Here is a 27574-nt window from a genome sequence, read left to right on the forward strand (position 1 = left end):
CTCCTGGTGCAAGTGGTTAGACTGCAGAACTCTAGGCCAAGCAGGGACTCAAGTAGCAACAGTCTTTGCCTTGGGAAGCACAGAAACTGCAGCAGGTCCCCTTTTCAGGACTTTTCCCAGCAGAGAGCCCCTGAGGAACTGGATTCAGGAAGGTTCAGGTGCCTCAGGCCCCATGCAGGCTGTTAAGTGCAGCAGGTCAGCTATGGGGAAGAGGGAGGAGGGTTTGAGGTGCCTCTGCTCTCCTTCCTGTGAAAGAACTTCAAGCAGCAGGCTGGGGTCCCTCCTCCTGCGCAACCCTCCTGCAAGGAGGTCTAGATTTTACCTGCAGCACATTCCATCCCAGACTTGGAGCATGCGCGCTATCACCTAACAAGGGGCCCTTAGAGCAGGCCATGGCTGGCCGCTGCCCTGCCCTAGAGACGCTTCACAAAGGTGTCTGTCTTGGTGGCAACTTTGCCACCAAGGAACACATGAACAAAGCTGAGTGTTGGTAAAAATTGCGGATAAACTTTCTTCTGCCTTTCGGGATGGTAATGTGATGCTTGGGCCAGAATTGGCCTTGGCATTCTATGTCTATGTAGGTGCACATCAACTGAGCTCCAAAAGCCCAGAATGGAAGAAAAGGAGGAGTATGGGGGGCTAGGTGAGGAAGGAGATGGGAGGGTAGGGCAGGGGAAGAGATGGGGGAAGGGATTACTAACACTACAGCTGTTTGGAAAGACCTACTATCTAACTCTCTCTCTCTCTCTCTCTCTCTCTCTCTCTCTCACACACACACACACACACACACACACACAACACAGCCTGCACAGACAGCGTAATGTTACGTGTATAATTTTCAGGGCTGACCACTTGGTACTGCATGACCCGTTTGCATGCTCTTTACTGGGGAAGGTGGTCCCCCACCCCCACCCCACGCTCCTTAGTTGCCTGAAGTTCTTTGTACAGGGTTCGGGCCTGAGTGCTTTCCCCTTCTAATCATTAATAATAACCATGTCTTATTGTTGTTGTCCTCGTTTGGCTCAAGTTCAGGCGGCCATGTTTAGTGAGACTTTGTGGGTGTAGCTTATCACATGCCTAGAAGACAGTCTCACAGCAAATTCCCTGTTCCCCTGGCTCTTTTACAACGCATCCCTGGGCACACATGGTTTCTACAAACCTAAGATTGGGTGAGAGCCAAAAGTCTTAGAGTTTCTAATTTTGTGATAAAATACCATGACCATCAACAACTCGGGGAGAAAAGGGCTTATTTAATCTTACACTTCCAGATAGCAGTGGATCAGTAAAGCAAGGGCACCTGGGTGCAGGGACTGAATCAGAGGCCATGGAGAGTTGCTGCTTACCAACTTGCTCCTCGTGGCTTGCTCAGCCTCTCAATCGACAGTCGCTCGTCCCAAACAACTTTAGCTGTGCCACGTTGACACACAATTAGCCAGCACACCAGGCTAAGTGAAGTAAAGGAACTCACTGGTGGTAAGGTACATGTCACCTGGGTGCCTTTGCTGTACATAAGAAAAACACTGAGTACCAAAGCATTGTCTCCTCTCTTGCCCCTTGGCCTCCCCTGCACTCCCCTGGCCTGTTGTTAGGAGTAAGGTAGAGGGCAGCCTGTCCCCAGGAGCTCATGCGCACTTCTGCAAAGGAGACAGATGGACTCCATGCCCTCTGGTTTCACAGAGTATAAAGCATCCTAAATCACCATTACTCCAAAAATAAGGAGGAACCCTGGCTTTCAGTTATAGACACTGCTTAACCAGAGGAACCCAGTTTGTGGAAAGCAGCAGGAAGCAGCTTCAGGGGATGCTGAAGAGCTCCTGGAGCAAGAAGTTCACGGCAGGACTGTGGCTAGGTCCCGAGACACACCTATCTCCAGTTACCCAAGAATCTGTGATCACCTTGGCTCTAGGTCCTTCATCTGCCTTACAAACAACAAGATGCCCTGAGGACAAAAGGGACCAGGGCTCCAGGTGGAACAACAGCAGAAGAAACTAGAGGAACCTAGGAAACAGGAGGCCTCCACTGATTGACCAAGGCGGTGGGATTCTGTAAACCCTGCCCCTCAGTTACCTGGCAACAACCAGATATGCTCTGCCTTAGTCACCTGACACTATAAAAGGACTACTTGCCTTTCCTCACTCTCTCTCTCTTGCTCTTCCCCCTTGTCCCTCCTCTCCCCATTCCCTCCCCCACCTCTCTCTCCAAGTGCTTATGGTCTCCTTTCCTCTCCTCTCTTCTCCTCTCCTCAAATATGATGTTTATGTTTCGCATGTGACCTGTGCACACAGTCTAGGGGTGACTGTATGCCATGTTTGGGCACAAAGTGCAGTCGAGGTGAGGCGTGGAGTTTCTAGCGGGGTCTTGTGGCAGAATTTTTAAAGTTTTGGATTTTGGAGCTTTTGAAGATTTTGGTTTCCAGGTTAGGGATGCTCAAAATCCAGCCTGTATGAGAAATGTTTGAAAACCCACCAATTCTGAGGAAAGAGGAAGCATACCCGGGGCCACTATCTTAGATTTACAGGATACATTTAGGTTGGAAAGAACCTTGCCACAGTTAATTACATATGGAGGAAGACAGACTTACAAAGGAACCAGACATCTTCACAGGACCATCACCACAAGCTATTGGGGTTTATTGACCCTGTGACCTACTTTCTCAAGAGCCATCAGAGAGCCAGACCTTTGGGATGTGGTTAGGAACTGCCATCTCTGTAGGGGTTTGGTCCCAACTGTCCTATAGAGCTGATGTTTTCCCTTACCTCCTTAGACAAGAACTAATACAAATGCTTTATTTAACAGTTGCAGGTCATCCCACGGGCTGGGTAGAGGGTATCCAGGGCCCAGCAGCAAGGTCAGCACAACTACCTAGCTTCTCTTTCTGACTCCAATAGGGTGAGCACATCACCCTCTCCAACGGGGCCTTTGACATTTCAAATGACAGAGCGGCTGGCATCCATAAACTCCACTCACACCCAAGTGCACTGTCCCCGAGAACCGGTCCTGCCCAGCACTTTGGTTACCCTAGCAGCTTGATGAACTGCACGTGGCTTGTGTCCATGACAGCGGCGAAATGGCGAGAGACTGATGTCTTCCCAAAGTACCTGTACCCAGGGATGAGTCATAGTGAAGTCAGTTTGCAGGGAGATGAGACCCCGAGAAATACTTGCAAACCACCTTCAAAGTCGGAGATGAGACGCTGGAGATCAAAGGCAGCTCCCAAACCAGAAATGAATGTTACAAGCCTGCTGAGGCCCATCTGTACCTGAATCAGAATAACTCAAGATCTTGAGATAAATGACTAGTATGCATCAGCAGGGAACGCCTTCGGGCTGAGAAGGAAAGCCAGGTGAGGTTGGAAGCTGATTACTGAGCACCCATTTTCAGGTAGACCGAATACAGTCACCTCTGCTTTGTTTTTAGTTCTTTTAGTGAGACTCTTCCTGCCTCTCATCTGAACGCCAAGAACCCTCTGTCTCGGTCCCACATTTCTATATCTCACTGGAACCTCTACTATGGATTTTCTCTCCAAAAGGTTCACATTCTGGAAACCTGACTCCCGAAGTGGCAGGCAGTGCCGGGAGGCCAGGGAGCCTGTAAGAAGTGGGGCCAAGCGGGAGGTAATTAACCGAAGAGACTAACAAAATAGTTCTCTTGGGGTCCTGGTTAGGGAAAGAACAAGTCCACCGGGCTCTTACATACTACGGGGTTTATTTAGCCCTGGAGAATGAAGGGGTGTCCTTTGCAGAAGACTGGAACTGGGGCGAATCATGGTGAGCAAAATAAGCCAGGCTCAAAAATCCAAACAAAACAAAAGACCAAACCAAACCAAATAACAACAATAACCAAAAACAAAAAAACAAAACAGATAACAACAAAAACAAACAGAATCAAAAAACCCCCACAAAAACAAACAAACAACCTCCCTAACACCCTCAAACCAATACCATGCGCTTCCTATCGTAACGGACATCCAGACTAGACACATATGTGCCGTGGAAGTCGGTCAGAGGAACATATAGAGGGAAGAATGGGGCGAGCAGAAAGAAAGGAGCTGTTTTAAAATTAGTTTAAGTCCGACCCCAGAATATCGCCAGCGAATTCTTGCTGTGCCACTTGTCCTGCACATGGTGGGTGGTCCCGCCTGTTCTCTGCCACTGTGTGATCTAGCGGAGAGAGAGTCCTGGCCAGAATGCCAACATCACACTTCACACTGCAGAGAACAGATCAGTGACCCTCTTTGTGAAGTGTCCAGTCTTGAGTATCTTGTTATAGCAACAGAAAATGGACCAAGATTCTCACTTCTATGTATAATAACCAACTTACATGCTGTAAAGGAGATAAGGCTTTATTTTGCAGGTCTTCGAATATTTGTGTATGCATACTGCAGTGCCTTAAGGATGAGCCCCAAGTTTTTATGCAGTGCCATGACGCCTTGTCAAGAAGGACACGGGGAGGCCACAGTCTCAGGGGGCAGCCCTGGGTCACACATCTCAGCTCTTGCACCAGCCTCGGCAGGCAGAGCCTGGACTTGAACATGCTCTCGCCATTTGAGACAGGAGGCAGCAGGAAGCCATCAGTCCCAAGACAGCTAATTATCTCTGGTCGTCAACTCCCTCCTGAGAGAACGGAGTGGGCAGCCGACCATTCACTGAAACTAAATCAGCCTCCCACTCAGAGAGAACAGAACACTAGAAGCCGGGGCAGAAACTGAAGGCGGATGACCAGAGGAGGTCTAGTGTGGAAAAATCCAAAGTATTGCCCTGAGGAGGACAGGATCCCAACACAGTTATTAATGTCAGGGAGATAAAGCACTAGAAATGCAAACACGGAGAGGCATCGGGGGAGTTAGAAAAGGCCAGCGAATAACACAGGAGCATGAAATGCAACCTGCTGGAGCAGCTGTGTGAAACACAAGGCGTTCTGAATTGTGTGGCCTGAGACAGACCTCAGCCATGGCCTCACAAAGAGCAGCACATGGGTGAATCAGAGAGCTGGAGAGAGTGACCACAGAGGGACAGGCATGGGCACCTGGCTCCTGACACAGTTAACAAAGTCTGGTGAGCCATGGACACCGTGAGAACAAGTCCTGCAGATTGGGACAAAAGGGCAGCTAAGCCACAGGGAGGTCTCAGGTCCATGTGGTGTCTCTTCCATACTAGAATATAATGTCCTCTGAGAACCCAGGGTGTGCCCCATGGGAAAGGGACAAGCCGTCACTCTGTCACTGTTACATCTGTAACTGCAGTCCCAAGGGATCTCAGACCCTTCTCTGGTCTCCGCAGGCACTGCATGCATGTGGTAACATGTTTATAAATAAGGACAGAACAAGTCACCCCGTCAACAGAGCCTGCCTATCAGGGTGGTTACAGGGCTTGTGTTAACCTGGCACAGCCTGAGAAAAGCAGAGTCTCTGCAACCCGAGTTTCACATTCCCAGGCCCATCCAGCTAGGAAGCATCCATGAAGAACTGTTTCTGCAATGCTCAGGTGTACATGCATGAGTGCACTGCACCCCAGTGAGCACCTGTGTCCCACCTGCCTACTGCTGGCTGGCAGTGAGCACCTGTGTCCCACCTGCCTACTGCTGGCTGGCAGTGAGCACCTGTGTCCCACCTGCCTACTGCTGGCTGGTATCTGTGCACACAGGAGGCTGTGCTGCGCAGATTCTAGGTGGACCCTGCTCCATTTTATGAGAGGACCTCAAGTACTTAGTGTTAGGAAAAAGATGAAGGTGTGGTAAGGCCTGGGGGAAAGGGGGATGCCTCTGGAGGACACATGTTGGAAATCCCTTCCCCCTGAGGGACCAGCCTTAGGTATAGTACAAAGGTATAGTGCAGAATAGAGTTTATTCAGGTCATGGAGAGGGGAGTTAAGGGGGTAGTAGGGGCAGAGAGAGAGAAGAGGAGGAGTAGAGAGGGGTAAGAGAATGGGAAGAGGAGGGACAAAGGGAGTAAGGGAGGAGGAAGAGAGTGAGAGAGCAAGAGAGTGCAGAGGGAGGGGGTAAGTAGCCCCCTCTTATAGTGCCAGGTAACTGGGGTGGAACATACCTGGCTGTTGCCAGAGAACTGTGGGGTGGGGTTTACAGAATCCCAACACTTGGGGCCTGTGTGTGATAGTCTTTCTTTGGCCCTGGGGGTTGGTTGTCTTTTCTCTCCTGTGTGCAGTGTACCTGGAGGAACTCCCTTTGGCTGGAGTGGGACCAGGAGGCAGGTGGCCAGCCAAGGACACATGGAGAGTAGAGTAAGAAACGCTTCTCTGCATCTTGTTTTCCCACTTGGCATTCTATTCCTTTTCTTCATTGTACGTGGAAGTAGTCTGCAATTACATAGTCTGCAAAACTAAAATCAAAGCCTCTGGAATTTTTAGATTGCATAACTCAATAGCAGAAGGACGCTGTTGCTTAGGAATGTTTACTTGTGGCCAAAAGAACAAACAAAAACAAATGTCAGTTTAATTATTTGGCTCACAAAATGCACAGCACTATGACAGCTGAGGGGAAAAAATGAGTTCTACAAAACTGTCACCACAAGATGGTAAAATTAGCCATCAAAGCAAACTGGGAGGATGCTTTATTGTTTGTGGTGCTGGGGATGGAACCCAGCCCTGCACGGCTGTCCCTAAGTCTCAGCCTGGTCACTTAGAGCTGACACCGGAAGACTCATGAGGCCTATCACAGAACTCCACACTCTAAGTCTTTTCTTGGGGGGAGGGTCTAGCCTTGGAGGTCACAACACATGGGACAAAGAAGAATGCTACACCTACACTATGGCCACAGTGCCTCAGCAGGTCACTTCCTTCCATAAAGAAACAACTTACTTCCTTTACTGGGTGGGGAGAACCCAGAGCCCAGTGTGTCTAGCAAGTTCTCTACAATAAACTACACTCCAGCCCACAGCTGATGGCCTAATTATTTCTTTTACAGTAAAGTGCACATATTACAGCTTTACCCAGTGTCATGTGGACAACTCAGGCCAAACACTTTCCTAACATGTGGCTGTCAATTACCGTATGCTACCAGGGCCCTTCTTCCTAGGCTGAAACTCGGAACCACTCAATAAGAAACCCAAAGCTGATGATTTTAGTTGAGTGTGTCTGCTGGGACGGGACTCGGTTGGTGCTTGACTAAAAGCATGAAGCCTTGCGTGTGATCCCCTGCACCACATCAAAACAGATGAGGTGGCTCACACGTGACATCCCAGCAGTGATGAGTAGAGTTGTGTGCATGAGAAGTTCACGGTTGTCCGCCCCTGGCTACATAGGGAGTTTGCAGCCAGCCTGGGATACGTGGGACTATTTGTGCTGGTTTTGATTGACAACCTGACACAACCTATGGTGTCATGTGAAGAGAGAGCTGAAGATGCCTAGATCAGACTGGCCCGTGGTCTTCTCTATGGCCATTGTCTTGATTGATTGATATAGGAGGGTCCTGCCCACTGAGCTGTACTGTCCCACGGCAGGACATGGGCTTCGTAAGAAAGCTAGCTGGGACATGCCAGCGAGTAAGCTAACGAATGGCATTCTTCCACAGGTTCTGCCTCCAGGATCCTGCCTTGGGTTCTTGCCATGACCTCCCTCAGTGGTGGACTGTGACTGGAAGTTGTAAGATGAAACACCCTCACCCCAAGTGTGTTTAGTCATGGCGTTTATCACAGCAACAGAAAGCAGACTGGAATTCTGTCTTAAAAAAAAAATCACATATACGTACATGAGTGTGAGTGTGTGTGTGTGTGTGTGTGTGCATTCTCCATTCCTAAGAACTGCACACTGTATAACTAAGGGCATGAGGATTAAGAATATCCCAGGTCCTCAGGGGGTAGGGAATCAGTCAGTCGGAGACAGGACATGGGCTGGAGTTTGGTCAGGAGCTCCAGTGGACAGGGCTCATGTGCTCCCAGGTCTGTTCCTCACATCTCTGTGGTGGCTCCCAGGCACCTGACAGGCCCTCTCTCGGCACTATTACAAAAGCTTTTTTCGGCCTGCATCCAGTTGGCAGAAGATTAAGGGGAGAGCTTCAAAACGAGGCACTCCCCAGTCCCGGGCTCCAGCTGCGCACTTCCACCTGGTCTCAAGGTGTGCAGTAGCCCAGCACATAACAATGTCATAGCATCTGGGGACGACAGTGTCCCTTCTGGACCCTGTACACGGAGACTTCTGGGTTTGGGCAGGACCTGGGTGTGCTGTGTTTTTGGCCATAACAGTCTGTGGTACCATCAGGACCTGTAGGTCAGAATCCCCTGGGCCCTTGACGACCGCTCATCCCTGCAGCCCTGGGCAGTAAGTACTCCTTCATCACAAACAACCACAGAGGGACACACCAATATCCACAGAGCCGGCCTCCTCCACGGCCAGGCACATGCCACACCCACCGGGCCTGTTACACTCACTTGGGCTGCGAGAACCAATCAACTACTTTTCACAAAAACAAACCCAGAAACCTCTGTCCTGAACTCCAAGGACGCTTCCTGGGTGCTCTGCAACCTGTAAGCTTAGCTGCTGTCACTCCGGATGAGCAGTGAGTGTGAGGAGGGTGGACACAGCTTTGGGCTCGAGTGGATGCTGTCAAGGCCTGGGGAGGAACTGCAGCCCCTGGCAGCCACAAGAGCTCCTGCCCTATACCCGAGTTCCAGTTTCATGAGAAAGAAAGACCTCAGTGACTCCTGGCCTCTGTCAAGAGACCTGCCATGTGACTTTCCCCAGCCATCTCCTGTAACTGTCCCTTACCCCTTGCAGGCTTCCCCAAAGAGGAGTCACTGAATCAAGGGGTGTTCAGGAATAAGGCACCCCAGCAGGGCAAGGGTTCTTGGGATGTCTAGTTATCAGAACAGCAATCTCCCAGCAATAGTCTATAGGCCTCAGTCCTTACAGGAAGGAGTAGGCAAGGGCTCCCCTCCCCCTAAAAAGAGCTAATGAGTGATCTGGGGTCAGGGAATTTTACCCAAGACTTCGGCAGCAGCATTCTACCCACACATTCCCGCCAACCATTTGGGACTACTGGTCTCCCTCGCCCACTGTTGGTCTCCATCCCTGATGCAACATGAAAGCTCGCTTGCCGTGGGCTATCGCATGGGAAGTCTTGAGTAAATGCCTCTACAGGCCCCTCACCGATGTTACAAACACCGGACTTTACTGCAGATGAGACATGGCCAGCTCCCAAACTAACTTGAGTGCTCAAAGAGAGAGACACTGGCTCTTGGGACTGAGTGACAATGTGGGCACGTCATTCTCCCACCTTCATGGTTTGACTTCACTTCAACTCCTCGTGGGGTAGAAGGCCATCCATCTGTCTTCACCTTCAGTGCTGTCGCCAATAAACTGCGTGAGACGTTCAAGACCGTGTTATAAAATTGGCTCTCTGCTAGACGATGATGAAGTATCCTGAGATCATTTAAGGTGAGCCGCGCTGGGCAGGCTGTGAACACCAAAGGCAACTTCTGCTGGAGCTATTTTAGCTTACAATAGGGTTATTTGAATCTGCTCCAATAAGTGCAGGGGCATCTGTGTATGCATCATGGGGCTGAAAGCTCAGGAGGAACTGGGCTTTGAGTGACCGTGTACGGAGGACAGTCACGGGGAGACCTGTGGGCGTGGAAGGAGCAGTAAGACCTTAGGAGGCTGTGCTGAAGCCTCAAGTCACAAGTTTAGACCGGGGTCTGGCTCCACTCTTTTCATAGACTTGGCAACAGGTGAACAGCACTGGCCTTGTTTGGGGGAATCATCTATCTGACGTCAAATATTTCAGCCGATTCAGAGTTCCAGGAATGCCTGCCTGCCTGGTTAACTGGAAGGTCAACTTTCAGAGTTTAGGCATGAAGGAGCTTAAGACCAATCTTTCTTTCCTGCAGACCCTCTTGGCTGCTCCAGGCCATTGTCATGCCCCCTACAGAGTTTGGCTAAACAGGGCAAAACTGCAACAGTGAGAGCTGCCTGACTGCGGGTAGGCAGTTTTCTTTTTATTTGTTGATTTATGAGCTACTTAAAAACTAAACATGTCAAAGTTAGATGGGACCCAGGAATAATGTACCAACAGCAACATAGAAGTGGTCAGACGTGACTAACTGGATGGGACCCAGGAACAGCAACACAAGAACAGGATTTGGCACAGACCACACCACGCCGTGCAGTGATACCCTGGCCTTACCCTAGCTGGAAAGTTTCGGGTTTGATCTCCACTTGAAAACGTTTGGTCCACTTGGCCCGACTTCCAAGCTTAGTGAGATTCAGTCTCCACTCTGGCTTGTGGTTTGGAAGCACACGGTGAATGTTCAGGTGTCGGATGCTGAACTTACAGTTTGCCTCCTTTGCTTTCTGTTCAGTAAGAGCGTGGCCCAGAGGCCCCTCCCTCCAGCTTCCAGTCCTGCCCTGCCCTCTTCAGCCTCCCGTCTATCCATCCCCTTGGAGAAAATCCAGTCGGCTTGGCGAACTGAAGCTTCTGCTGGTGTCCATGAGGCTGCTGACAGGAAGCCGAAGACTGCAGGCTCTGAAGACTCCCTTCTGACTCAGTCTCAGAGGGCAGGGGACACTTTGCAAAGGCCAGGTGTGTCTCACAAGGTCTCCTGCACACCTTCTGCTCCATTTCCCAGACTTTAAAGCAGCTGAGAAGAAATGAGCTCTCAAGAGGTTCTTTAAATTCTCTAGAGGTAAGCAGAGCCGAGTCAAGATTTAAGAGTGGATGGCCCCAGCTTACAAGTGGTTCATCTTAGGATGTGATTTCGAAACTGACTGTGGGGTTCAATGTTCGAATCCTTTCTCAAACTCGACACAACCCATCCAACCTGCCTTTGACACTGGCAGAAACAGCGGGTCCAAGCACGCAGAAATGCCAAACATTACCGTTTCAGGCCTGTCACCCTCAGGACCAGGGGAAACCAATGTCTTACAGAATCAGGAGGAAAACTCAAGAGCTCTGTCAGGCAAAGGGATCTTAACTATCAGTGAGGCCGAGGTGACCATGGCATATCAGACAGGCTGCTGACAGGAAGCATGTGACTGTGACCTCTGGCTGTTCTGTTCGTTCCGGAGTTGCTCTTCCTCAGTCTATCTACCTCCAGAGAAACAGGCTGCGTGGCTACCACACTAACAGGGCCTGGGGTGACCAAGAGGCAAGCCTCGGTCATATTTGCTCCTCTAATTTTAATTGAAACACTGCTATTCCAGTTTTAAAATTCTTAAAACCGTATTTTAATACCTAAGTGTGTGTGTGTGTGTGTGTGTGTGTGTGTGTAGGAGGCCACTATCAGGGACTTCCTTCCAGAATAAAATGATGATGGCCATTCCTCTGCATGTCCAAATTGAAATAAAAAGAAAACTAAACTAAAACACATCCCTCAGAGAAAAAAAGATAATAAACTCACTCTAGGGTGCTGGTGCTTTTCCTCGTCTTTGCTGTGTAACTTTAAAAAATAATTAACACCCTCGGTCATTAAAATATACACTTCCCTTTGGCTTTACTATTTTTTTTTAATAAAAAGTAACTGTCCACACGCATACACCCAAAGGGATTCACAATCCCACACGTGCACCACAGTGCCCAGCATCAGGCACACTCATCTTTAAGGAGTAACAGTCTTCTAAACAGCGAGAAATACAATTCCAAGCTGAAATTCTGCACAGCTCATCTCCCAACATCTCCCAGCTCCCCTCCTTTTGTGCCTGTGAGGCCACTGGGCCATAGTCTCCTGAGGTTCTCATTGTAGCTCAAATACCTTTGGTGGCATTGTCATCACTTAAAACAAAAGATGTACCATCTTATTTCTTGGAGAAGGTTTGTAGGATGGGAACAAGTCTTCCCTGACCTCTGGGTGTCCAGTCGTGGGACGTAATACCCATCAGAGGCTCTTACACCACACGAGTATCTGTCAGGGCGACTGGGTCTCCACATTGTAATCTCCACTGGAAAGATGTATGGCTGTGACGCAAGTGGGTCGTGACTGGGGTGAGGACTATGACAAAAGAAAGGGGACCGCAGGAGGGGCAGCTGGGATGGTCTGGATAAGGAAGATGCTCAACTGATATTTCAATGCAAGGTAAGGGGTGTTTATATTTCATAGATCGTGCCCACCCTTCCATAAAGAAAGGGGCTTTATAGGCAAAAAATCAACTGGATATTTGAGGTCTAGGAGGAGAGCGCCCAGCAGTGTGCCTACTTCTCTCGGATGGTGGGCAGTGTCTCTAAGTTTGGGAAGGGCAGCATGGACGCTGCCCTGGTTCCTCCAGTTACTGGAAAGGGGGGCAGCTCTGTTTAGCCGTATGAGTTCAAAGCCATCGGTCCCCCAAAGATCGGGCTCCTTACTTTTACTAATCCCCAAAGAAACATAAAGGGGCTGCTGAGAGACTCGGTTGTGCTCATCACAGCCTGGGATCACCTCCCTCCACGGGGTTAATGCGTGCCATCCATCTGAAGCCCTCCGTCAGGACATTCAGTCAGATGTATCAACCTTGGGCGGGTCTTCGAATCCCGGCAGTCTTTGAATCCTAGTTGAGCCCCCACAGCTATGGACTGAGGAATAATTTTCTGGGGGTATCAATGTATGGTCTGTGGGATGGACAATTCTGGAAATTGCAAAGACCAAAGCACCAAGGAAGAAAAGTGATAGGCCGGAGAACCAAGTGGCCTGGGGGGTGGGGCATTTTACAGGATCCCTTCCCTTCCCTCTCATTGGTCCTCCCAGCATCCTTCCTTGGGCAGGATCTTCCTTCCTGTGGTTAGTTACCAGCTGCAAAGCCCTCCGGGAACCAGAAGCAGCCCCCTTAAAGGGGTTCATGCCTGCTTTCTCCAATCTGCCCAAACTTTCCTGACTATCCCACACTTCTGGTAAAACTAATATAGATAAAGACACCCTGGATACACCGTAGAGCCTGTTACAGCGCCTCTTCAGATGGCCCTGCAGCTGGCTGGCAGGTTGATGACTCCCAGGACATTTCCCAAAGCAGAGCCGGCTTGTGTGAGTCCAAGTCTACAAGGATCTGATCCTCTGTTATCCAATCAGACAAGAATAAACAGGGTGGGATGTGGCCCCACTTCTGCCAAGTGTTGGCATTGGAGCCTCTTCCATTACCAGCAACACCCAACCCTGTCCCTCCTGCTTTGCTCTTTGCAGACTCTAAACAGTCTCCCAGGCGCTTCCTGGGGTTGCTGTGGAGAGAGACTTGGATTGGGAGGCTCAGAAAGACAACACTACACCATCCTGGCTGTAGGAAGCCCACCTCAGTGGGTCAACAACTCTTCCGCATGAATCCAGAGTTGGATGTGCACTTGGGCAGGAGAGAAGGGTAGGCAGTCCATGAAGGGGCCCAGCACAGCAGGTCACTGAGGGCATCTCGGGGCCTGACGAGCTTGTAGGACACCCCTGGGGTATGACCCCGTGAGTGTGGCCCAGGCTGGGAGACTGTCTTCTCTGCTGTTGCTGGTCCCTTAGCCAGAAGCAGGAAGAAGGGGCTACCAGACACCACTTTAGAGTGAGCAGCTGTAATTCTTGACTTTAATGGTGGTCGGGAAAACCCCTTAAGTCCATGAAATGAATCTTTTCCTCATATTAACAACATGCAGCAGTTCAGGAGCTGTCAACAGAAAGTAGTGGCTTCTGGGAAATGACAGACTAGGCTTGACCCTTTTTCCGTTCATGCTCACATCTTGACCCTCGTATGTCTTACTGATAATGTTATCTTCACAGTCAAGACGGCAAAGCCCGAGTTCAAATCCTCCCTGTTCTGAACCCATCTGTGTAGAGACTAAACACCCTGGAAAGACCATTTATATCAGTAGCAATACTTGGGCTTGGCTTCTTGGTTACTGCGAACTGACTATCCAAGAGACTAGGACAGAGGTCTTAAGGAACGATAATAGTGTCCCTTTAAGAAATAGGTATGATCTTTCTGAGAACTCTTCAAACTGTCCTAACTCGCAACAGTTTAGCATTCCAGAGTTTCTAATGCACTCAATTAAGAGATCAACAGGAAGGCTGCAGTCTGGACAGAGCCACTGCACAGGGAACAGTGGTACTGTATAATTAGAAACCTCTGTGGTTCCCAGATACACTACAAACCCTTAAAACTCTGCCAAGCAGGTGAGACACCAGCAATTAAAATGTACAATTTATTCCGAGTTCTGTCAATTTAAGGCTTGTCAGAAAATATTTCCTCAGGGAACACTGAAGCTGCTTTCATAGCTGTCGAATCTGGTGACAAGTCTCTTGGCCACATGAGCCATGCTTCTGCTATTTAGAATCCATGAAGAAAGTTTCAAAATCCAAATTCATGTCAGACACCAGGGCATCCACAAAGTCGTCGATGGAAGGACATTTCTGCAGCATGCCTGCAGGCAGAACAGCAAGACAGCATGTTAGCGCCTAGAGATATGAGGACAAAGCTACATCTACGCTGGGGACGCTGTGACTTCTAAAGCCAGAGGTTGGTTCTACAGTCCCACGACAGGACAATTCACAAAGTCACAGGAAGCATGTGACCTGAAGCATTTCATTCTTTAAGTAGCATTGGCTTAGTAACTTAGGCCCAATTGCATTTCCCAAGAATCCTGTATTTCTGTAGATCTTACTGTCTGCCTGGAATTACCAGACTGAATATTTGAATTATTGTTGACCAGGATAGTTTAAAATGTAAGTTGAGTTTTAAGCACATTCTATACACTTCAGCCCCAGTAAGGGGTTAACTGTGGTAGAAGTCTCGTATCTGCGTTTCTCCAGACTTCCCTTAACAGCAGAAGGGGAGACAACTCAGACCCACAGAAATCCTGATGGTCCCAAGAGGCCACATCAGAAGATGCCCCATAAATAAGGCACAATGATGGATTCTGCTTATGTGAAATCCTGAATGGGTCTGAAGAAAAACAGTCCTACTGTCAGTCATGGAACAGGGCATGAGGGAACATTCTAGAGTGATGGTTCTGTTCTCTAACTGGATAATACTTCAAGTTATACTAGTGTTAAATTAACTAAATAGAACCTAAATAGATGCCTAAAAAAATTTACCACTGCCCAATACCAAATGGTCAGCCTTAAAACATACATACAGGTAACATCATACAGATTGAATAACCCATTATACAGATGGTTATATTTAGAAATATGTGCATATCCATATACACACATGCATGTAGCAACAGTGAGAAAACGAGGCCACGGATCTGAAACAGCAAGGGGAGTATATGGGAAGGTTTGGAGAAAGGAAATGAAGGGGACACGGTGTAATTATATTAAATTATCTCAAAAAATAAAAAGAAACAATTAAGAAACCACCAAAAGAACACTTAGTTCCGAACTTGTGCCTTTGAGAGAAGCACAATACTAGAAAAAGCGTCTGTTGCCCCGTTTGTCTGGGGTACAGACAGGGTGAAGCTGGACAAGGTCTCAGGAGGACTCTGAGGCTGTGAAGTCGAGTGGCAGGGACCAGACAGGGAACAAGACCGTGTGGATGACCGTGGGCCGACGTGAGCGGCAGTGAACCGTCACATGGTGGTGTCTGGGCTGCAGTCGGCAGGGAAGAGACCGTGGACCACAGGGTGGTAAAGGTCTACAGACAGGAATGCAGTCCTTCTCAAACGGTGCGCGTGGCTGAGACACGGCCAGGAAAAAGCTGCCCCACATATGGAATCTACTAACGGTGCCGCTGAGAACAATAATTTACCTTCCCTTTGAGCTACAGAGTGAATAACGTGTTTCTGCTCTTTCCAGTTCAGATTTTAGCAGCCCCATTTCGAGAAGACAGGGACAGAAAACTTACACTGCAATGCCTTCGTTTAATCATACAATTTAAAGCACCATTTCTTCTTTACAGAAAGTAACTTGCACAGATGAAAGTGGGCACTGCGCTGTGAGTACGGCATCCTGGTCTCTAATGGCCGCTCCAGCGGCATCTTCTGCAGTGTACTTTCCAGATGCAGGCCGTGCCGTAAGCAGACTCCATCTGACTGAACATTGGGCACATGCCCTTCCCTGGGTTCCGGGTTTCTCCAGGCAGAGCCATTGGTAGGAAAATCTTTAAGCATGTTTTTCAATCAACGATTACACAATTCTTTTAATATCCGGAACATTTCCATAATTACACGGCTGCTTGTTTTTAATTAAATGACTGTGATTGTCAGAGGGTAAAACCATTTATTCAGAGCCAACCTACACGGGTGAGTGTGACCACCCTGTATCTTTGAAGTGGTTCACTTCAACTCAACAACCTGCCAGCCTAAATGTGGCCCGGCCCATCCTCGGAACAACCATTCCTGCACCTCAAACAGTGACTATGGCAACAAGAAAAAGATACAAACAAAAGAGAGTTTTCCTCAAAAACTCTGTGAGCGCTAAATGGCTGGTGATTCTGTCTGTAATGCAACTGTGGAAGATGAAAGTGCGGGAAGGAAGAACCGGGGACTGGGAGGGGGGTGACAGGAGAGTAGCCCCTGGGTACGCAGTGGTGCCAGGACCAAAGAGAACAGTGAAGCGGTTTACAAGCATCAGCTGATTCTACTGTAAAGTTAGAGACAGTTTCACAAATAAGAAAATCCGAAGTTCGCTGTTATATGTATCGGTCCTGGGTAGTTTTTAGTCAGACTGGCCTGTGGGAGAGTCTGTGCGTGTGTGGGGCAGGGGACACTTTCTTAATTAATGATTGGCACGGGAAAGCCCAGACCACTGAGAGCAACATCACTCCTAGGAAGTACGAGAAAGGTAGAGCAGGACCCTGTTCCTGAAGACGGCAGGCCGAGGGGGAAATGAACTCTGCCCCCCGCTGTGCTTGTTCAGTGTTTCCAGCACAAGAGAAAGCATCATCCAGCTGCTACCTAAGCACCGCAGAGAACACTTGGGTCTGAAAACAACTGTTGTCAAAAGTGTTCCGTTCCCAAAGTCCTCGTTTGGGAAGGGGTGGCAGCAGCTCTGTAGTCCCCCAGGGAGAGCTGACACAGTTCTCTGTGGACATCACCATGGGGGACACGGATGCAACCGAGTAAGGACTCTGTGTTCACAGGTGAGGAAAGGAAGATGCCGACGGCAAACACACACCGTAAGGTCAAAGTGCACTCAGACGCACGTGCTGTCAGTTTACAGGGGCTTTCAGTCTCGTGAACCTGCCTAACTTCAAGGGTCAAGCATAGCAAGGAGCCATCAAGAAAGAACATTTGAACTGACTTTTCTCATTTTACCTGAGAGGCAAACTGGCCAACAAAACCAGCATAAGCCAGAGCACTCGCAGCCTCACTGGTCTACGTCTAGGACGTGGTCTCACAGCCGGGAAACGCAGGGCAGTTGTTCTGGGCCTAACCCAATGACTTATAGCATCAAGTGGGTTCTAGAACTGCCTGCTGACGCAAGCAGGCCTCTCTGAATGTGGCTGGAAAGAGTGGGGGCAGGGATGGCTCACAGGGTACAGCCCCTGCTGATGCAGACCTGGACTCTCAAGGGCCTAGGGACAGCCATCCAAACGGAGTGTGTACTGAGAGCCAAGCATGGCGGGGAGCGCATTAACCGCCTGACTCTTGTTAAAAAATGTATCTTATTATTTTTAAAGAATTATTTATTTTATGTGAGTACACTGTTGCTGTCTTCAGACACACCAGAAGAGGGCATCAGATCCCATTACAGATGGTTGTGAACCACCGTGTAGTTGCTGGGAATTGAACTCAGGACCTCTGGAAGAGCAGCCAGTGCTCTAACCACTGAGCCATCTCTTCAACCCTCTGTATTTTATTTATAATGGTTTTGACTGAAATGGAATTGCAGTGCACCCCTCTCTCCTTTCTTCCCCCTAACTCCTACCAGTTACCATCCCTTAAACCCCTCCTTTGCTCCTCTCCCCAACTCTTACGTTGTCTGCCTCTTTTGGTTTGGATCTATTTGTTATTACATACATGCATATCATTATGCACAGACGTGTATTAATAGGACTTGCCGAGTCTGCTTTCATTGTGTGTGGCTTCGGGAGTGAGTACCTACCACAGAGATAGATCTCTCAACCAGAGGAGGGGCCTCCGGTTTTCATGGCTGTTTTCTTCAACTCTGGGAGTCTGATTCTATAATTTATGTTCTTTGGGCACGAGGATACAGTCTTCATGTTCTCTGATTTTGTGATACACTATCCATCCTAAGAGGGCCATGTTTAGATTATCAGCATCATTTATTTGATAAAACAAAAATGTGTGGAGAAATCCTGGACACCCGGTGTTTCCAGCCAGAGTGCCTGGAAGGCCTGGGCAGCTGCACTTCCGCTCCAGAAGCATACGGGGAGTAGCCAACTGTGACTAGTTCAAAGGAGATAGACACAGAAAAAACTGGTTTGTGCTGGCTGAGGAGCAACGGGTAATGGCCACAGTGGTTCGGCCCAGGCAGTGTGTGACTGGAACAGACACTCAGTCCCCGACCCAAGGCCTCTTCCCACACCGGAATGTGTTGAATGCTAGTTTGTGGCTGGGACTGTGCCCTATGTACTTCAGGAGGAAAAGCGCCTCACAGTTCTGGGGATTTTCCAGGTGGCCTCACGAATCTGAGGCAAGGCCTTGCAATAGAAGCTATTCATACATGTGTCTGCCTCTCACCAAGAAAAGTCCTTATCCACTCCAGGACGGGCAGAGAGAATGCAGAACTGTGCTGAAGGGCAAATCTTCAACACACCAGCCCCGCTGCGCCTCACTCCTGCACTCCTTAGGCCCTGGAGTGACTTCTGGGTGCACACTAATGTTGCTATGTGCAAACATGGCCGAAAGCAGCTGCCTGGCAGTTGGCAGGTGTAAGCTTCTGAACCAGCCAGCTCTGCAGAGACAGAGCCTGGTCTGGCTCCCTGACTAAGTGCCTGGGGTAAAATGGTTTGTGTATGGGTTGGAAAAGGCAGGGGATTACCAGCAATTAAAAACATTAGCGTTTGCTTAAGCCTTGAAGGAGAAGCTAAAGAGTTACATCTCTCCTTTGAATCTGGTTCTTAGATTGTTCAACACCAAACAAAGATGTCCAATAAAATAAACATGTGGCTGTGTTTGATAAAAGTTCGGTGAAAGACAAAGGAAGGCCAGTGAAGAAGCTATAAAGATGAACTTTGTAAGGGGTTTTCCATACACGTGTTCATTCCTCTTTGATGTTTATGCCAGAGAAGCCAGTTTGAACTAAAGACTAACAAGTCATCTATAATTTATTAGGAAGACATTATATATAAAAATTCTGAGACTCATAGAAATAGTGGGTTTAAAAGGCTGAGGCCAATCTCACTGGTGTCAATCTCGGAAGGCAGGGAGACGGTGGCCAGAGAGTAATGGAAGACGGCCAGGCTTAGTTCAGGAAAACATGGGGTGGGGTTGTCTCCACAGGTGTGAGCCCTCCTAAAACTGGTTCTTTGCATATAAAGCCAGGGCAGGGACATTTTCTGTTTGTGGGCTTTGCAGGTTCTGCAGTGTGTGGGGTGTGTGTGAATTCCCAGGAGACAGAAGGCCCTGGAGCTCTGTACCCAAAAGACAGGCAGATGATGCTCTGAGAAGTCAGGAGAGCCAGTGTCCAGGACAAGCCCACTGCATCTTTACAGCAGAAGAGGCACTTCCACATCCGCTGATTAAATTCCGTTAGACCAGCTCCTCCCCAGCTGTTAGGGACAACCTGGGAAACTCACAGGAGCTCAAGCTCCAGGAGCAAAAGACCTCTCCCAGGCCAGCAGACCAGTTCTAAAAATCATGTGACTACAGAGGTGCTGTGCAGGGACTTAACTGGCATTTTGTGACTTAAGATGTCGTCTGATTCTCCCCTTCTGACTTAGGTGTTTTCTTTAGAAGCATATGGAAGAGAGAAAGAGAGAAATATATTCTTTTCCTAAACATACTTTGGAAGTCTCTAAGCAATGTATCTGGGCAGTGGAGTGACCATGGAGAAAGCCGTGGGTGGTGACTGCATGAGGGTCTCTGGATCAAGCTCCTAATGTCCCTGTGCCTCCATCTTGCTAGAAGAAACCGAGGAAGAGCAGAAGTGTTGGGGTTTAATAGCCTCAGCGTTTGGGAAAGTGACTTAAGGTCACCTACTCTCCTGAACTGTTATGCAGATTAAATAAGAAGTGCTTAGTAACTGGGGACAAGTCACCCTCAGCCACAGGGGTCTGCAAACCTGCTTCCCAGTTGGGGATGAGGCTGCTTGTGATTTTTGCACAAGCTGAATTCCAGGATACTGCTCTGTGATCAAGTATATTACCACAAAACTTAGAGTCGCAAGCTAATTATCCAGCTCATGAATCATTGCTTACTTTACTTTTTCTCTGCTTCTTACCACCTGCTTAAAAAAAAGATAGCTAATGCTTAATAAAGCAAGCAAACAAACCAAGGTGTCACTAAAATCGCCCCATTGCTGGCATGATATAGCTATTTTAACGTTTCTTAAAAACACATTACTGGGGCGATGAAAAGTTCTGGAAATGGACACTGGGGACAATTAGACAATCCTGTAAACAAACTCCTTTTGAACAGCATACCGAAATGGTGGGTCACAGATGGCTCAGGTGGCACAGACAAGGACACAATTCAGATCCTCAGCACACACAGAAAAGCCTGGAACTCACTGGCTTCCCAGCCTTTCTGAATTGCTGAGTTTCAGGTTCAGCGAGAGACCCTGTCTCAAACAGTGAGGTGGATAGAGAGTGGGAAAGACAGCTAATATTGGCCTCTGGCTCCTGCTCATGTGTGCATCCCACAAAAATCACACACGGCAATTTTATATTGTGTATACGTGACCGCAGCTGAAAGAGATCACAAGTGCCACAGTGCAGCGTGTGGGTTAAAATGCTACCCAGCATGCTAACCTTAAAGAGACTCAGGAATTCATGGGGAGGTCTGAAACCCATCCTAAACACCATGACTAATTCTAAAAAATCCTCTGTAAGAGTTAATGGCCATTTTTTATGCCAGAATAATTATATGTGCCAAACTCAGTTCAGACCAATTGGGAAGAACGGCTACAAAGGCTGCCTGACGCCTCAAAGATGTTTAGCGACTTTTATGAGATTGGAATTCCCATTCTGAGTCGGTCTCGCCCAAGCCCCAGGCAACTGTGGCTCACCTTCCCCACTTTGAAGTTCCTCCTGCTACACAGCAGAGGCTACCCACACCTACGGAGGGTGGGTCCCACTAACTCCCATCAGCTCCTAAGGAAACCTTCACCGTCTAGTAAACTGCCAGCAAGTCAAGTTCCTCCCTTCCCTGGAACTGAAGGCAGGCTGCTCCCGAACCCGTCGGCGGCTGTTCAAACTGGTTGCATCTCCGAGCCCAGCCTCTGACCCTCTCGGGGGAAGCAGGCCAGCAAGCGCAGCCCTGACGTGTGCCGCGTGCACACCATTTGGGTTTCATTTCCTCATCAGATGGAATGATTGCTCTCACGGTTACACTGTGGGTTACAGAATGTTTTGCCCTTTGGAGCTCAATGCCTACCGGAGGCCAACGTGCCCACACATTAAATAAAGACGCACCACACCCTCTTAAAAAGCTCAGCGCCTGAGACAAAAAGGAGGCCTCAGCCTTGAGCACACAGGTGCTCCCTTTCTTTTGCCTCCTACACAGCCCCCGGCTATTTCTGGGGCTGTGTTGGGTGAAAATCTGAATGAGAAGGTGAAGGATTCTGTTTGCTCGGCTGTTACACCATCTACCTGTATTACTGAAACCGTGGCATAACCCTAGTGTTTCCGGCTATAGATCACCATGGTGCCCTGACACAAGTCCTCATTCACTCCTGGTTATAGCTGTTCAAGAAAAGGAGGTTCCTGTCAATGGACGTGATTAAGAACTGCATGTTGGATTCGCACTTGGCAGATCTGATTTTACTGTAAGGTATTCCCCCGTTGGTGAGGCAAGAGAGCTGTATGGCTGGTAGCTGGTGAGCCACTCTGCCCACTGGGCTCTCCCAGACACTCGGAGAGCTCCACAGCACCGGCTTCTTTATTTCTGATGCTGCGATTCAATCGCCAAGGTTCACAAAGGAATGGGGGTAAGATACGGCAGAACAGGCAGCGACTGCCAGGCAGGAGCTGAAAAAGACGCCGAGGGAATTTGCGGCCCATTCGGGATGAGTCCGTGTCCCAGCTGAAGTTCCAGTTCTGTCTCTGCTACCAGGTGACCTCAACTAGTACCTAAGCAACTAACGCACCGCATGCAGCACTGGGCAAATCGGAGACCCCGCAGAAGCTTTTACTACAGCTCTCATCGCCCTTGCTGCTTTTGTAACTCCTATACATGAAACTAAAACAACCAGACCACACGTCAAGATCCAACAGGAAGCATTAGTACTTGGAAAAACCAATATACAAGAGTATTAATTATTTTAATGGAAATTCCATGTTAGTGTGAAACGTGTGTACACAATGCCAACTTCACAATCTGAATCCATTATCATTAAAGTCAATCCAACAGTGTTCCTTTCGGATACTCCAGAGACTCATGTGGCAGAGACGGAGAAATGTTAAAGGGCATTTTCCCATTCTGATGCTCTCTGGCAACATTTCCACCAGGAGATGGCTAGCAAATGTTAGCTTCAGCTTTTTTATTATTATTATTTTACTTTTAGTTGTGTGTGTGTGGATCTATGTGGGTGTGTATGAGTTCAGGAGCCCGAGGAGGGCAGAGGCAGAGCCTGAGTTACGGGCAGCTGTGGGCTACTCAGTATGAGTGTGTGGATTTCCTTTAGGCTCTCTAAGGAGAAGGATCTGCTGAGTCGGCTCTCCAGACGCTCTCTTTGGCTAAAATCTACTCTAACTGCTGAATACTTACTTCCTTGTAGGTGAGCGCTCCAGCCGTTCCGTGGCTGTATCCCCAGCACCAGTCTTAGAAGCTCAAGGCTTCACGAGTATTGGGCAAGAAAACTGGGACTCCAATCAGAGCTCCAGGCAGGTGACACCTACTTTTCTAATGTGTTTTATCATTACTGTCCACATGCATAGTCCTAACTCATGTTAAGAATGACAACTGGGGGGTTGGGGTGGGTGGGGGGTGGGCCCAGAGATGACTCCAAGGCTAAGAGCTCACAACCAACGGTAATGGGATCTGATGCCCTCTTTTGGTGTGTCTGAATATAGCTTAGTCCCACACATAAAATACATACATACATGTTTTTTAAAAAAAGAATGACAGCAGCTGCTCGGTACAGAGATGAACAACTTTAATCCCCACGCTTGGGAGGGAGAGACAAGAGGGTCTGTGTGGGAAAGACCCTATCTCACTGCCCCCCCAACCAATACCATCTGTGTGGGAAAAGACCCTATCTCACTGCCCCCCCAAACCAATACCATCTGTGTGGGAAAAGACCCTATCTCACTGCCCCCCCAAACCAATACCATCTGTGTGGGAAAAGACCCTATCTCACTGCCCCCAAAACCAATACCATCTGTGTGGGACAGACCCTATCTCACTGCCCCCCAAACCAATACCATCTGTGTGGGAAAAGACCCTATCTCACTCCCCCCAAAACCAAACCATCTGTGTGGGAAAGACCCTATCTCACTCCCCCCAAAACCAAACCATCTGTGTGGGAAAGACCCTATCTCACTCCCCCCCAAACCAATACCATCTGTGTGGGACAGACCCTATCTCACTGCCCCCCAAACCAATACCATCTGTGTGGGAAAGACCCTATCTCACTGCCCCCCCAAACCAATACCATCTGTGTGGGACAGACCCTATCTCACTGCCCCCCAAACCAATACCATCTGTGTGGGAAAAGACCCTATCTCACTCCCCCCCAAACCAATACCATCTGTGTGGGAAAGACCCTATCTCACTGCCCCCAAAACCAATACCATCTGTGTGGGAAAAAACCCTATCTCACTCCCCCCCAAAACCAAACCATCTGTGTGGGACAGACCCTATCTCACTGCCCCCCCCCAAACCAATACCATCTGGAAGCTAGAGAGATGCCTTAGTTGGTAAAATGTTTGCCAAAAGCACAAAGACCCAAGATTAATACCCAGGACCTTGGAGTACATAAAACCTGGGTGTAGGGGCACGGGCTTGTAACCCTGGCAGTAGACAGATGGCCACAAGCTGGTCCATGGCTTTGGCAGCCAACCACTTAAGCTGGGTCAGTGGAAAGCCCTGCCTCAAAAAGTAAGGTGACTGTGTGTCAAGGGAAGACACTGACAATGGCCTCTGGCAAGCCCCTCCCAAGCATACCCTCACATACTTTTACATACTCACAAACTTGTATATATACATACATACACATACAAAGAACACCATATGTGCAAACTATTATTAATGTTTTATGATACTCCCATTAAGTAATCAAACCATGGAAATATAGTATCTATGTGCTATTCTGAATATACACACATCTAAACATGTTTTAAACATTGTGTTTACTTTTAGTGTGTGTGTGTGTGTGTGTGTGTGTGTGTGTGTGTATGAGGGTGTACCATGGCACATACTTTAAGTTCAGAGTACAACTGAGTGAAATTGGTTCTTTCTTCTACCTTTATGTGGGCTCAAGGTTTTGAACTGAGGTCACCAGGTCTACGTGGCAAGTGTCTTTACCCACTTGAACTGTCTAATCAACCCTATCCGTAGATTTCTGAGAGAGAATTTCGGTGTGTAGTCCAGGCTAGCCTTGACTGAAATACTCTGTCTTGCTCTTAAGTGCTGGGATTATAGATGTGCACTTACATTCTTTACATAGTGAAAAATAGAACACTGGTATACTTCTCTGGTTGAATTGGCTTGCCAGAAGCTATTTAACTTAAGTGGGGCTATCTCAGTTCTGAAATGAAGCTAAACTCTACACATGTTAATGTTACACAAAGAGGAGGGCTTGAGCAAATCTATATATCAAATAGAATACGACATCTTATTACAATTCAGAAGAAACTATCAAAGGAAGCAGCAACTATTGGAAGTGACAAATGAGCTGAAAAGACATACTGAGCATGTCGTTTTAAGAAGGCAGTAGAAGGTGCTTCTTGAACTCAAGGCAAATTAAGTGCCACTGACTGTATGTTGCAGATTATCTGAACCCTGAGATTGTGTTGTTTACTGGAACATCCTGTTTCCAGTTGTGGTGTGGCCCAGCCCTTAGCACAGGTGTTTAGTTCCTCTGACTGGAACAGACACACCCCTAGCACACACCCAAACAATGAAGGTAAAGTTACTTTATAGATGGAAGCACCCGTGTTTGAAAGTGATGGATAGAATATCCCCAACTCTCTTGAGAACGGACAGGAAAGAGAAGCTATTTAAGAGAGCACACAGGGGTCGGGGGAGCAGTTTTACCAGGACAGTTATAGAGAGCCTGGTTGCACAGAGTGAACAGCTAGATGCAGGAGACAGAACAAGTCTGAGAATGAGAGGGAGCCAGATTAGGACAGATCACCAAAGTTAGTATGAGGCCAAGCAGAGCAATTCAGTCAGAGGCTGAGAGAAGCCAGACTGAATCAGTCAGCTTGCAGAGTAGTTTGAGCCAGAACATCTGAGTTGAACCAGCCAGCCGGAGTCCAGAGAACCTGAAAGCAGTAACCCTCATGCGAGCACATACTTTGGGGATGTGAGGAAAGGGAAAAACATATTTGTTGCTCTAGCCTAGGAGGAAATGGGTTATCTAAAATTCATCAGGGTCTTTGACAGCAACAAAGATAGCTAGTCCAAACTTTTAAAACAGCCTGTCATCAAAAGCTAGAACATTTATTTGGCTGTAATCTTCTGTGATGGTTACTCAAGGTGTCCATGGGCTGTTCATGGCACCGGCTGACAGTTTAACTGACAGTTCTTTTGCTTTAGGCAGCAGGGCAGCTGAGGAGAACCCAATACCTGCTACTTAAGAGAGTCAAATGGTCCAATCCCCCAACAGATTTTTCTTGTTTACAGACAACAAACATCAGAAGGGGCACTTACAATACAAACAAAAGCAACTTTGTTAACACAGCAACTTCAAACAAATGTTAACACCTTAGTGCACCAGGGAGAGAGGGAGAGACCGAAGAGACGGAGAGACGGAAGAGACCGAAGAGACGCTCCCCTCATTGGTGTCAGTTTCCAAGGTCTGTGATTGCTGTTTACTACCCGGTGCCAGAAAACAGGAAAAGAAAAAAAACCGGGGCCGGTGCTATCCTCCCAAGGGACCACCCTCTGTGACTTGCTTCCTGCGACTCCTCAAACAGCACCTCCAATCAGGGACAAAGCTTGCAAACAGAAGCCCGTGGTGGTGGTGGGGGGGACACTCATAGCTCAACCTTAAGTCAGATATTTGACAAAACTCTGTTGGAGGCTATGGTCTCACAGAGCCACGGGACAGTGCTGTAGATGTGACCAGGAACATGATGGTAGTTTAGAACTCAGACTTTACTGACAGAAGAGACCATGACATACCAATCTGCTGAACTCGCATTAAGTCAGAGTAAACAGCTCCTATAAAAAGGAGTTTCAGAGATAGGAAAGACCCCTCTTATAAGAAGTGCAAGAGAGTCTGAACAACCCACCACAAATCATCAGAATGATTTATATCTAGTATCAGCTTTGCTTGACAAGATAGAATTTTTAAAAGCACCTCATCCTAGCCAGGCACGGCCATAGACACCTGCGTTCCCAGTACTAACCTCCAGGCCAACTTAGACTGCACATTAAAACCTAGGTAAGAAACAAAACCACTATCACTAAACATCTTACCCCTTCATGTTTAATCTCTCTATGTGTGGGGGATTCCTAAGTTGCTTACGCTCCAGGGCAGGTAGTCAGGAGCCCAAGCTCTGGGCCTCTGAGCATGTTCTGGCATCTGCCTCTGTCCCGGGGGGTACAGGCGCTGGCTCAGACAGGCAGAACCTGTCATATGCTAACACTGATCTCTTCTCGAAAATTCCACTTGGTTAAAAAATTAAAAAGCAAGCAGACATTAGAGAATAAACTTCAGAGCACTAACCTGCCGAGCCTGCCCGCTTCCTGCTGCAACGCCAATATTCGGGGCTTCATCGGGCGGCATGATTAAAGTTAACTGCATGTTTTAAAAACTGGAAATAATAACCACTAATTTTCCATGTTAAAGAAATATAAAATTTGTTTCCTAAATAGCCACCTCTATATTTTGACAACAGGAGAAATCAATCAAGCTATGTTGAGTAATGACTGTTTATTGGCTTTCTGGCCTTAGACATCAGCTGACCTCTGCTGACAGCCAGGCCCTACGGCTCCTTGGCTGTTGTCGTCTTTGTCTTGAACAAACCACAGCAGCAAAGCCACACACAGCACACCTAGTGAGGTGAGTTAGGTTAGTAGACCTAGATGAACGCATTAGACTATTAAGACAGACTAATCACACTGCACCAATCTGAGTAGATGTGCCATCTTGTCGACGGCACCATGTAACCAGAACTGACCCTGACTTCCGGAGAAGCAGGCTCCCACTGCCAGCACTGTCTGGGCAGAAGGGCTTCCTTCAGCAACGGGGCTGAGTCCTCTTGCTGGGTGCTTCTTGCTCTGAACTCTGCACTATGCCCAAGCCGCAGGGCGTCAGAGCTGGCTTTGGCTTCTGTCCCCATGGTAGCATCTACGCATCACACTTTGCTGGCCACTGTATCCCCTCAGCTGCTAAAACAACATGATGATCTCTCTGGGGTTAAAGCCTGGAGCTTTAAAAAAAAAATCGCCA

General features: G+C 48.3%; 1 protein-coding gene and 1 pseudogene across 2 annotated transcripts in view; both read right to left on the bottom strand.

Moving 5' to 3' along the window:
* Positions 1-2858: 2858 nt before the first annotated feature.
* LOC308428441 (small ribosomal subunit protein eS28-like) lies at positions 2859-3055 on the bottom strand (annotated as a pseudogene). The gene has a single exon. The product of its transcript is annotated as a small ribosomal subunit protein eS28-like (transcript).
* An 8504-nt stretch (positions 3056-11559) lies between these two features.
* Positions 11560-27574, bottom strand: part of MIPEP (mitochondrial intermediate peptidase) — a 92879-nt gene continuing 76864 nt past the window's right edge. Inside the window, exon 19 of the mRNA XM_080926211.1 lies at positions 11560-14307. Within this exon, the coding sequence (XP_080782337.1) occupies positions 14210-14307 (98 nt within the window). The 3' untranslated portion in view covers positions 11560-14209. The remainder of the gene's footprint in view (positions 14308-27574) is intronic.

This window comes from Micromys minutus (genome assembly GCF_963924665.1).
Source record: "Micromys minutus genome assembly, chromosome: 12".
Lineage (NCBI taxonomy): Eukaryota > Metazoa > Chordata > Mammalia > Rodentia > Muridae > Micromys > Micromys minutus.